This window comes from Ictalurus punctatus, chromosome 22, assembly GCF_001660625.3.
Source record: "Ictalurus punctatus breed USDA103 chromosome 22, Coco_2.0, whole genome shotgun sequence".
NCBI lineage: Eukaryota > Metazoa > Chordata > Actinopteri > Siluriformes > Ictaluridae > Ictalurus > Ictalurus punctatus.
This window is the reverse complement of record NC_030437.2, coordinates 13,535,420-13,548,643: the sequence shown is the minus strand read 5'-3', so window position 1 is coordinate 13,548,643 and position 13,224 is coordinate 13,535,420. Positions and strand designations below refer to the sequence as shown.

General features: G+C 39.3%; 1 protein-coding gene across 2 annotated transcripts in view; it reads left to right on the top strand.

Annotated features, from left to right (window-relative positions):
• The first annotated feature begins 11,242 nt into the window (after positions 1 to 11,242).
• Positions 11,243 to 13,224, top strand: part of rasgef1ba (RasGEF domain family, member 1Ba) — a 65,405-nt gene continuing 63,423 nt past the window's right edge. The window contains exon 1 of one of the 2 annotated variants that reach the window (XR_006980890.2): positions 11,243 to 11,598. Coding sequence is in view for 1 of the 2 variants with exons in the window: in XM_017452330.3 (XP_017307819.1) it covers positions 11,530 to 11,598 (69 nt within the window). In the remaining variant the exon portion in view is untranslated. The remainder of the gene's footprint in view (positions 11,599 to 13,224) is intronic. The other variant, XM_017452330.3, reaches the window with a different exon arrangement.

Below are 13,224 nucleotides of genomic sequence, written 5' to 3'. Positions count from 1 at the left end.
AGTGGTTTATGCGTAGACGTTAAGAGCCACGCCCCCAGACCTCTGAGGTCATCACCGATGACATATTTTTAAAATGATCAACTATTAAAGCTAAAAATAAATAAATAAACACATTTTTCTTTCTGAATGAAAAATTTCTCTGACTCTGTCTTAGCCGCATAATATCGTACTAAATAGTTTGTATTGTGTGCCACCTCAGAGCCGTATAGATACTTTTTTTTTCATCCTATTTAATTCGATAGTATGATAGTTTAGTTTTGGAATAAAGGAGAATGAAGCAGGCTGTGTGAGGTTTGAGCATGCGCAGACGCTAGATTGTCCCAAGACACCTGTCATTATTTCCACTAGCCACTAGAGGGCGCGCCGAACCCACAGAAAATCACGGCACGTTGGCTCAATTGATAGGTTTTTACTTAATTTGCATACAGACGGATTCAATTAAAGCAAACCTGGTGGCTCTGTTATGTTATACAGGATTTATTTTGCTGTCCCCTTAGAGGGAAGCATCTCTGCAATCAATACAGAGTTCTTCTGATTGATCACCTTTATTCTATGATAAAGCATTTCTATTCTGATGGGATGACTCCGCCTCCATCCATAGGTCTCACTGAATTGTTTGATGAGAAGAACAATGATATAAATCATATCCTACGTCTGGGCTCCACAGTCACTAGATCTCAACCTGAACCCACCTATGGGAGCTTTTAGTTATTGCATAATCAATAACTTTTTTTTTTTCAAAAGTGTGAGAGCATGTCTGACCTCTAAAGAGATGTGAAGGATAAAATAATATCGTAATAACTGTATGTCCTATTGTGAAATGAGCATCATCAATTTTGTTCATTACCCCATTAAAAATGTATTGGCAAACAGCATGGCATGACAAGTGTCAGCATCTGCATTGTATGGAAACAGAACTCGGCTAAAGCGCAGTGTCCTCGTCTGACACCCCAGAACTTTCTGGATGTTATTTATTCGTTGCTGACAATGCACTTTCCTTCACTCCTGAGTTTAATATCGATGAGTGAGTTTGCCGTAGCTGTGTGCAAAATGATTCCTGATGGAGGTCAATTGAATTGTAAGTGTGTGGCGTGTCAATACTAATCAACTGCTCTAAGAAATTTGTCTAGACACAAAAGTTTAGACACACTCATTCTTTATTTTTATCTCTCCCCCCCCCCCCCCCCCCCCCCCCCGCATTTTAGAAGAATAAAGTTATCAAAACTCTGGAGTAACACAAATGGAACTATGGGAATTATGATGTGATAAAAAAAAAAATCCAAAATAAATCAAAATAATTTAACATTTTAGCATCTTCAAAGTGTACACCATTTTTGACTAGAATTTCCAGAAATGTATTCTTGGCGTTTTCTCTACCGATTTCTTGAGGAATTTCCCTGAGATGCTTTTTAAACAATATTAAAGGAGTTCCTATGCTGGACTCTTATTGGCTGCTTTTCAGAATATTTTGCTAAAAGTCATCCATTAAATTATTATTATTTTTTTAAATAAAATGTTAGTTTTCTAATGAAAGTAATGAAAATGTTGGCACAATTATATTTTTGTCTACAACACTGATTTCAAACATTTAATCTCATACCTTCAGACCAAAAGGTTTTTAAGATCATGAGAAATATTTCAGTCGAGTGTCTCCAAACTTTTGACAGGTAGTGTAGGTGAGACAGTACATTTGAATTTAGAGTCTTGGGGATCTGCCAAATGCCATAATGTTAATGTTAGTGCTGATATACTACACCAAGCTGTAATTCAAGTAGATTCAGCTGAACTGCAGTGCGAGTTAAAGCATGACTAATTTTAGGATGTGATGTACTCCGTAAAATCAGTTATACCTTCCCATTAGAGGAGGCAAAGTCAAAACTAAAGAATAGAAAAAACTTGAGATTCATCTCAAGAAATTATAATTATAAGCATGTAAGGAATAAAACACTCCAAAATCTAGTTTCCTAACAACAACTGTTAATAAAACAAGGGCATTTGTAGTACAGCAAAGTGTTCTATTCCTTTTATACTACAGTAATTTGTCAACAATTGTTTTTTTTTTTATTTAGAATTTTATTTTTTTAAAACATCATGCATTTTAACTGTTTATAGTTGCATTTAATGTCACTTACGTTATCATTCTCTGCCTTTGTCTTTGATTTAATAATGCGTCTTATGTTACCAAGAAACCACAGCGTCCGTCCATCCTGAAGACTTTCTCATGGTGGAGCACTTAAAGGGACAGGTTTATGAAGCGTTGTAAGTGGTAATTTGTAAGTGTTGTAATAACATCATCTCCCACCTTGATACGTTTGATGTGCGAAGTGGGGGAAAAAAACAAGTTGAGGTGCTGGATTTTACTGCTTGTAGGCAGGGAATTACAAGATGTTACTAACAAGTTGTAAATGTTATATATCTTGTCCCTAAGAATGAATCGTTACTATGTAAACTATAAAGTATTACAATGATGGCATTAATATATAATCCTGTGATTTGAATTACAGCTGGTTCTACTGTCAGAGCTGCTGTTATAGAAAATTAACACTTTCTGACTAATCAAATTCAATAATACAACAGTTCTGTGATGTAAATAATTATAAGTATTAAATGTGTAACATTCACAGACTCGATTTCTAATCATCTAAGGCATGGTGTGAAGAGCCGTGGGTTGGCAGTCGTGGCTTTTGGCGGTTAAGGCTCTGGGTTATTGCTCGGAAGGTCGGAGGTTCAAGCCCCAGCACTGCTAAGGTGCCACTGTTGAGCCCTCGAGCAAGGCCCTTAACCCTCTCTGCTCCAGGGACACTGTATCATGGCTGACCCTGCGCTCTGGCCCCAACCTCCTGACATGCTGGGGTAGGCGAAGAAAATAATTTCACTGTAATGTATCATTATTGAACTTGGTAATTAAATAGAGGTCGGAATAAGCAGTCTATAGCAGGAAAATCACAAAACTGCCCTGGACTCTGGCAATGAGTTCAACGAGTTCAACACCTATTCTCAATTCTCTCTTCAAACTTACTGTATGTCAGCATAAATTTAGCCACAAGGTGAATTCCCAATTTCTACCAGGTACCAATCACTATCTAATCTTTGGTAGATCAGATCTCAGCCTGCTGCTCCAGCCCAACACTGCAGACATAGGTCAGCACCACATTGACTTCCTTTCCTCCTAATCTATAACTTGCAGAGTGGCTCTTAATTGCTCTTTAATCCTTACATGGTGTGAGCAGCAGAGGAGAGGAGAGGAGGTCGAGATGATCGTCAAGGAACATGAGCTGCATTAGCATAAGTAGTAAATCAAGGAGAAGTCAGGTAACGTGAGCTGCATCAGCATGAGAAGAAAATCTGTTAAAATAAACAGCAGAGAATGATTACATGCAATCAGACAGAGTCTAGTGGAGTGCAGAAGAACTTGAAAATAAGTTTGTGGAAGAAAAAAGCATTGTTTATAGTGACTTGGTGGGGATTAAATTCTTCATTAAAGGGCTTCTAGGGGGTTTTGCAAGAGGAACACCCATCATTGTAGAGTTGTTCATAGATTTCTCAACAAGCCTTTACGAGTTCTAGTATTTTAACTTCCATTCAAGCTGATCTTGGTGCACTCTATGGAAATAGTTCTTGCAATTGTACTAAAACGGTCTTGATTTCTCCCACTAAGGGAACCGCTAATGATTCTGTGAACCCTACACTCTCAGAACGAAAGATTAAATCTGGAAACCTAAAGAATCCAGAAGTGACATAACATGAAAAAATTACATAAAATAAATAATAAAAAAAAGTTAAAACATCAGATCATATTAAATAATTCAAACAAAAGCTTCCAACTAACACAACATAGAAGTGAAGTCGTGTATGTGGAAGAGGGTATATAATGCTTTCCTCCAAGTGTTACGCTGCCCTTGGATGCAGCAGGAGCATCAGTTCATGAAGATGCATTTGGCTGGCTTCATGCATCTTGGAGGAAGCTCATGTTAGCCTTCAACACCCCCCCCCCCCCCCCCCCCTCCCGGTTGGTAGCTATAGTATGATGGGGAGAGGTGGCTGATGAGTGGGAATTGGCAGGTGACCAAATTGGGAAGAAAATCAGTGTGGGGATATTTCAAGTGACTGGTATGTTATTCGATGCTAGTTTCTGTGTTTTTTTTTCTTCTTCTTCTTTTTAACCTATTTCTATTTAAATGATTTACGTGGAACTAGGAAATGAACTGGGTTTTTTTTTTCAATTTAAGATCTAATTCCATGTTTTTTTCTGAGATGTTTAAGGGTTTTTCTCTTGTGGGTGTTGTGATAGTTTTCAGCTTCCTCTTGGCAGTGTGATGAAATGAAACCAGGGAAGTCCCTTTCATTCTTTAATAAAAGTCCTCCCTTTAGCGTAGTCCAGTCCATGGGCGCTGCAGTATTCCTATGAGCAAGTGCTGGTGCGGGAATTTTCTGATTGATAATGTGATTCTCTCTCTCTCTCTCTCTCTCTCTCTCTCTCTCTCTCTCACCATTCTGATGTCAAAAAACTTCTTCCTCAGATACTGCTATTTATCCGAATAAAACATACTGCAAAATTAATCCACTAACGCAACATGTCTGGGACACACTGACTCCATAATGATAATAGAACTGAGGAGCAGAAGGTTTCGGTCTCCAGAGTATCTCAGAATGACACCAAGCATCAGCTCATCCTGGATCTAAGTAACAGCCATGTAATTACCCCAAACCTGAGTAGAATGAATGAGCCTTCTCTGTTTCCTCAGCTGTTTGAAGTAGTCAGGGCTTAGATCTTTTGTGGCAGTTTTAAAAGGCTATATATAAGCAATGAAGCAAGAGAAAGGAATTAGTATTCAGTGGGCTAAGATACTTAAACATTAATAGGCACAACAGTGGACGTGGCAATGAATGAAATTTAGATAAGTTAGCTAACCAGACTCCAGTGGTATTTACTACCATCACAGTTCATTGTTGAATAAGTCATAGTGTTTGTAATCTTCAAAGGTTTGTTCAAACTGTCATGAAGGTATGCATCATCGCATTTTTTGACAGCATCGACACAGCCCTTAAGGAAAATGAACCATGGTTTTACCATAGTAATAAACCATCTCTCTCTTTATAGAGAGGACAATCAGAAACCTACTTGCACCATACACAAATAGCCTTGCTGCTTGGAATAAACACATGGTCAAAAAAAATCAAGGTATACAGAGGGTTAGAATGATGGAAGGTGCCAAATCTAGATGTTCAGGAAAAAAATATATGAAACAAATACAAATACATATCTAGCAACCACAAAATGAAATACTCTTATTAAAGGCAATTTAATGCTTCTGAAGTGTCAGCTTTTGTCACACCTGACAGCTACCTGCAATATATAGCAATGCCTTTTGGCTTGAAGAATGCCCCATCTACATTTTTTGATGGTTCATAAGCCTAGTCTTGGCTGCTGTATTTAATAGCTCTGCTTACCTGGATGACGTTGTCTTTTTTTTCTGTGGACTGGCCCAGTCATGTTGAGCTATTATGCACAGTTTATGAGAGGTTGAGAAAAGCTTCCTTGACCCTTGGATTTAGCAAAGTGTTGGATTTAGAGTTTGTAAAAGCTACAACAATTTATCTTAGTACACAATATGGGCAAAAGTTTGTGGACACTTGACCATCACACCCATCTGTGCTTTTTGAACATCCTTTTCCACATTTATTCCCATTTATATAATAACGTTGCTATTATAATAACCTCTACTGTTTTGGGAAGGCTTTCCACTAGAAGGGCTTGGGATGCATTTGGCATTCCAGTACTTCCCAAAGGTATATTCAGTGGGGTTGCGGTCAGGGCTCTGTGTAGGATACTTAAGTTGTTCCAAAACAACCTTGGCAAACCATGTCTTTATGGAGCTTGCATTGTGCACATGCTGGAACAGGTTTGGGCCTCTTAGTTAAAGTGAAAGAAAAATAATGCTACAGAATACAAAGATATTTTATACAATTGTGTGATTACAAATTTTGGGCAAATTTTTGGGGAAGGTCTACATATGGGTGTGATGGACAGGTGTCCACAAACTTTTGTCCATTTAAGTAAGTAATAAGTAGGATGAGGGCATGTTTGTTCTGTGGAAGAAAAGGTCATGGCCATCATAAATTTTCCAATCCCTTCTACTTGGGTGTGAGTTACAATAATTCCATGGTATGTCAGATTACTACTGCAGTTTTTGTAAAATAAAATAAAAATTCTGACGTTATGGCTCTCCTTACATCCCTATTAAGCCCGTCTGTGTGTTTTGCCTTGTCAACATGCATTTGATAGTGTCAAAGCTTTGCTTTGTAATACTCCTCCACGTGCACCTTCTGACTTTTCAAAACCTTTTAAGTTGGATCTAGATACTACTATTTCTTCATTTATCCAGTGATGTAAGAAACAACAGCATGACACATGCTAATGTATTAGTTTGTGTACTTTGGGCAATGAATAGTTGGACATCATATTACATCCATATGGCTATGACATAGAGGTCACATGATGTATTAAAGCAATACTTGACCAAAGTGACATTCACAAAGCAAAAATACAACTTCTTTTGTGGGGTGTACGCCATGAAATAACATGGTGAAGATAGTAGATGCGGATGATTAGGATCCTGAGTTGCTAAATTATTAAATTAAAAGGAGGTGCAGTGCAGATGCTAGCTGCTGTGTGTGCAAGTTATTTTAGTCTGCGGTTTGGAGTGCAGGGTTTTTTTCACTCTATTAATATTAATGGTGTTTTTTTCTTTACCCTTATTTTATGGCAGCCTCACCCACCTAACACACACACACACACCACTTGAACTAGCACTCATGCACTCATGTAAAAATAAAGAAATAGCAAAAAAATCACTTCTAGAAAAAAAAAACCCTTAAAAAATTAAAAACAGGATTACACGAAATCTCAATTACCCCACTTTAACACCCACACAAAGATGACACACAACAGCACAGCCTTTTCAACCACCTGCCCCTCTGAAGCAGCCAGAAACCCATAAGTAGACTTGGAAGTCATATAAGAACACTTTCCCAAATCTAAGAGCCTCCCAACTGCATTGCTCCATCCCAAAGAGAGCCAAGAGAGAGAATATGACTGTCACTGTGAGTTAGGGCTCATTTCCTAATGGGCTGGTCCTGACTCTGTTAGCTGCCGGGAGGATAAATCATGGAGGGCTCCTGATGCAGTGCGGCCTTGTTTCTCTGGGCTTTATGACCCTGAATGAGCGCCAGTTTTGTACATGGCCACAGAGTAAGAAAAGAACGAGCTGAATGCACAGGAGTCTTTGTAGAACAAATGAATAGCTGAGTTTATGTCTATAATATTGCACTTGAATAGTTTTTCGTGCTATGTGCACTTGACCACAACCTCATGCATTAAAAAAAAAAAAAATCCCCAAACCATCTTTTACTTCCTGTTTTCCTGCGTTCTCGTTCTTTCCCTAAAGAGATTTCCCAGTAGGCGATCACTCTGTGATGTCTTGAAGCCTGGTACACAGCACCCAACCACTGCGAAACCATATGGAACTCATCTCATGCTGTCGATGGAACTCATCTCATGCATCTCATGCACACTGAAAGTGGTGTGATTGCTCCATCCAGATTATTTTACCAACAGTTTTATCATTCATATTTGGTAATCCAGAAATGCATTCTGTATGTGCTAAAGCTTTACAACTGGAGTTTTTAGGTGTGTGTACGTGTGTAATTAGAGTGTGGCAGCCGGTGGAACAGCAGGCAACCTGCACATGAAAAGCTGTGGCACACCTTTCTCAATCAGGTCAGTCCCTAACCAAGCCCTACTGAAACACAGGGATGTCAGTGTAAGCTCTGCTTTCAGATCCATGTAGTGCACTGAGCACACATTCCATCTGGCAGTAAGACATTTGTTTGATGCTTCCTTAACTTGGTGGGTCTTATAAATATTGCGGGAGAATGTATTACCTACACCTACTTCAGCTCTATTTGTTATATTTGTATTACGTACAATAACTAATGCTATATTAAAATATTTTATATTTTGGGGCTAATTTTAAGCCTTTGGGTAATACGAGAGTATACTTCACTTTGCTGCCAGCTTAATAGGTAAACCGACCTGTCACAGTCTCTCCCTTTGTGTTGCCATTTCTGTTTTGGTTTTCTGTTCTGTCTCTCTCACAATCCTGTCATTGGTCTGTTACCCAATTGTGGTTACCTGTTCTGTGTTTGGTTCTGGATTAGTGTGCCTTCTTTTATCTTCTGTGTGTCATTGACTGTGTATACATGCACATCAATAGGCAGTATTCTAATAGTATTGAGTCTTGTAAGTGCCACAGTCCGATTGACCGATTCTGATTGAGACAATATTCTGATTCCCACCCCTGGAATATGCCTGTTTTAATCGCAAATTTGTTGCATGTAAACACCTTATTCAGAAAATCCACTGAAAGGAGATATATGCGCATGCTCAGTCCACAAGGAATTGTGGGTGCTAACAGATGCTTAGCTGTAGGCTAGATATTTAGGAATAGTAACTCAGGCATACATACAACAACCATGTATACAGAAATATTGCTGCAACCCGAATATAGACCTTAAATGGAATTTGACGTGCATGTAAATGTAGTCAGTGTTTGTTGTGAAGTGTTGCTGATAGTACTGTGCAAATTGCCTTGTTTTCCAAATTTTATGTCATTGTACATCCTGGTTTTGACCTATTTTCTTTTTTGACATTGATTATTGATTATCCATAGTTAACTCTGCTTAACTGTATTTTGACCCTTGCTATGGACTCATGGACTATGGATTGTGATTCATGGATTCATGGACTCATGGATGTGTCCTGCCTCTCACAGCACATTGTCAGCTTCCTCCACCCCATCCATCAATGGAAAGAGACAATCACAGGACCACCACTGATCAGATATTGAAAATGCTGCTCAGAATTGTGTTATCTTGGCAATTTTTTTCCCTCCTGTTTGGCAATCAAAGAACCTGGAAAGAAAAATATCTATGAGCTATGTGGATTGTATTTTACAATTGCAGCACAATGCCAAAATGGTTTTGTAGTACCTAGAAAAAACACCTTGCTTTCTAGGCACTAATCGCCTTTTCTATTACTTATGCACTTAGGTTTAAAACCGTCCTTTCAATACTGATTACCTTTTGTATTATGCACTTAAGTTTGAAATTGTCTTTTGATAACAGCTAGACCACTCTAACACTTGCACAAATAATCATTTGTCTTTTGTTCTTCAAGTTTGCTTTGTCTTTGCAGGTTTGCTAGATCATTTGTATCACTACGCCTTCAACTGCTTGTATATTTTGTAAGTTGCTCTGGATAAAAGTAGCTGCTAATGTACTCAATTTTAACAATGACAGCAATTAGGTACTCATTGTTTGGATGTCCTTCCTTTCTTCAAGCTCTCCATTCATCTAGACACTTACTGTAATTTACATTACAGTGAAATTCTTTTATTCACATTTTTCACCTTGTTAGGAAGTTGGGGTCAGCCATAATACAGCAGCCCTGGAGCAGATGAAGTCAATGGCCTTGATCAAGGGTTCAACAGCAGTAGCTCACTGGTGCTGGGATTTGAACCCACAACCTTCTGATCAATAACTCAGCGCCTTAACAATCCCTAACTGCAATACAAAATGACAGCAGAGCAAATTCCCTATGGGTCTGTGCTATTTATTAGAAAGGGAGAGAATGAATGGTAATCCGTAAAGCTATAACCCATGAGACAGATTATGCCATCAGACTATCTCTGCCCATCTGTGTGCCATGATGTGGTGAATCCTGAAAGGTCATGATACACACAGGATGGACCTGACTCTGGTGATAAGGTGCTGTGTGAACAGGGAATTGAATTAAAAAGTGATTCTTTGACCATAAATAAGCCCGATCACCAGTGTCTATGCACCGGGATCAGTGTCAAAAGCCTGAATCCCATGAAACGATTTAGATGTTGTAGTATTGGCAAGAGATAATTAGTTTATCCATTTAAAAAAAACACAAAAAACAACAACAAAAAAACACATTTCTACTCCTGTGACAGCTCAGGACCTGCCTGATTCATCCTGATGCCCTACTTCTGCTTGGAAAAACTTGCACATTAATCTTAATAATTAATATGTGATTATCAGTGGTGTCCAAACTTTATTTTGGAATGAAATTCTGAGTTGACTTTATTTTAGTTTAATCTTGGTCTCGTGTTGGTCTCTTTTCAGTTTGGTTTAAAGTTTCCTACATTACCCACAATGCTGTTGTACTACCTGCTGATAGTGGTGTCAGTGGGAATTAGCCTTTGCTTCATATCTACCTAATGCAGCAATCCTTTAGTCCTGTAATCAGTCCAGCTCTCTCACTTCTTCATCTATACACTCTGCTCAGACTGATCAGGTTCCAAAGCTTCAGCTTGCATGCTAATCCTGCCGTCAATGCCATTGTGACTGTCATCTTGTAACTAGCCAAGCAGAGTCTCTGCCATAACTCAGTGCAACTGTGTTGTATAGCTGTGTTGGAGGCCAGTGTACTTCTATCTTGCATTTCTTGTGAACATGTCATCGAACAGGGGGCATGGTGGCTTAGTGGTTAGCACGCCTACCTCACACTTCAAGGATTGGTGGTTTGAATCCTGCTTTGTGCGTGTGGAGTTTGCATATTCTCCACCTTGTATATTCTTGTGTTGTAGGATGATTGGCATTTCCATATTGTCCGTAGTGTGTGTGTGAACGTGTGTGGGATTGTACACTGTGATGGGTTCGTACCCCATCCAGGATGTCATCCTCCTTGTGCCCCAAGCTCCTTGAGGCTCCAGACTACCCTGTGACATCAGTGAGACAGACAACTACTAAGTTTTCACAGGAATAACAAAAATACAGCACCAACCAACAAATTATTACCACAATCACTAAGTACAGAATAAATATTTCAATCTAAAAAAAATATTTCATGTGTTTCAAGGTGAAGTTTTTCTTCAAGATGTGAAGAACTGGACTACCGAGATCTAGTGTCAGCTGTGTTATGATAACAGCACTCCAGTGTGCTATCAGTGTGAAATTAAGGCGAAAATAAACTCAAGCTGTTATTGTTAAACTATGTCTGTTTATTTTTTTTCCCCTTGGAGATGACTCTAGTCACTTCACTGTCTCTAGCTCCGCCCCCTCGTCGCGCGCGCGCGCACACACACACACACACACACATACGCGCGCAAGCACACACAAACAGAGCTGCACGCGCTCACTCTAACGGTTTATTCAATTAGCCTTTGTCCAACGGACATTTTCACAAACGGCTCTCAGGATTGTTTTGATTCCGTTTCCCGTTTGTACAGTATATATAAAAATATATATTTTAAATGGTGAGAGGAATGCTGCTGATGCTGAACACAGTCGGGATACAAATAATTAATCTTCAGAGAAACTACAGAGAACCGGCGGAGAAACCAAAGACTACCTGTGAGCTTCGGGACGCAGAGAATTAACACACACACACACACACACACACACACACACACACACACACACACACACACACACACTTTTATGGCCAAGTTTTTCGCAGAACTGCTGGCGTGTACTCTGCCAGAGAAAGGCACCTCTCCTGTGTTTGAGGTAAGAGCAGATAAAACCTAGCCTATAGTTTTAGCCTCTAATTAACTGAGGCAACATTAGCTAACCAAGTTTGCGTGTGGCGCGCAGCCCTGAAATATTGAGAACGGTCAAGAGGATTTTAGTCTCTCAGGACAAACGTTATGAGCGTGTGATAATGAAATATTCACAGTAAGTATTCAGCACTGCATTAAGAAGCTGGTCAGTATTTGGGCCGGTGTGTCACTTCAACTGTGCTGAGCATTTCTCAGCTCTCTTCCTTGAGAACCAGGATTTTTTTTTTTGCTAGGATTATTTGCAGAGAAACTATCTGTCATTCATGCATGCATGCATTCATTCATCCATTCATTCAACCATTCATTCAACCATTCACTCTTTCATTCACTCACTCATTCATTCACTCACTCATTCACCCATTCACTCATTCATTCATTCACTCACTCATTCACTCACTCATTCACTCACTCATTCACTCACCCATTCACTCGCCCACTCATTCACTCACTCACTCATTCACCCATTCACTCATTCATTCACCCATTCACTTGCCCATTCACTCACTCGTTCATTCACTCATTCACTCACTCACTCATTCATTCACTCATTCATTCACTCACTCATTCACCCATTCACTCGCCCATTCACTCACTCATTCACTCACTCGTCCATTCACTCATTCATTCACTTGTTCATTCACTCATTCATCCACTCACTCATTCATTCATCAGTTCACTCATTCATTAATTTGTTCATTCATTCATTCATTCATCCATACATCTACCCTGAGCATATACCTACTGGGCAAGAGACAGGAATAAATCCTGGATAGGACACCAGTGCATCACAGGGCAAAACATACACACACACACACACACACACACACACACACACACACACACACACTCCCCCTCCTGTGGATATTTCATAGCCAATCCACCTCCCCATGTTTTTGGGAGGTAGGAAGAAACCAGAGAACCCTAAGGAAACCCACACAAACACACGGAGAAGGTGTGAAATTACACACAGAGAGTAACCTGAGCTCAGGATTGAGTCAGGAACCCTGGAGCTGTGAGGTAGGAATACCCCCCCCCCCCCCCCCAAAAAAAAAAACAAAACAAAAAACAAACAAACAAAAAAACAACAACAACAAAAAAGTAGCTGTCATTTTGTTTAATGAGGAATGCATCAATCCCACATTTGACATTTTAGGTACAATTTCAATATTAGAGCACTGAGTATCAGTTGGTAGTCTGCAAGCTTCTGTTGTCACGTTTTGTGAAACAGCAGATCACAAGTCGCTTCGAGTGTTTGTGTTACGTGTATAAAATACACAGGAGGATCATATTATTTCAGTTGCTGTCTGAGAGCAATCCAACATTTCAGGCTACTATTGGACACGATACAGGTACACACTATCAGATTGGTGTGTCGCTAATTTCGTTTGTTTTATTTTAGGATAGCACATAAAAGGCAAGTCTTTATATAAAAATGTTTCTACATTTAATTCGCAGTCCTATTCCACATAGAAAATAAGTGGTTTGATAATGTAGCCCAAACTCCCTGGTCTTACTTTGAATTTGACTTGATGAAAACAGGCCTAGGTAGGTCAGTGGTTAAAGCGCACCTATT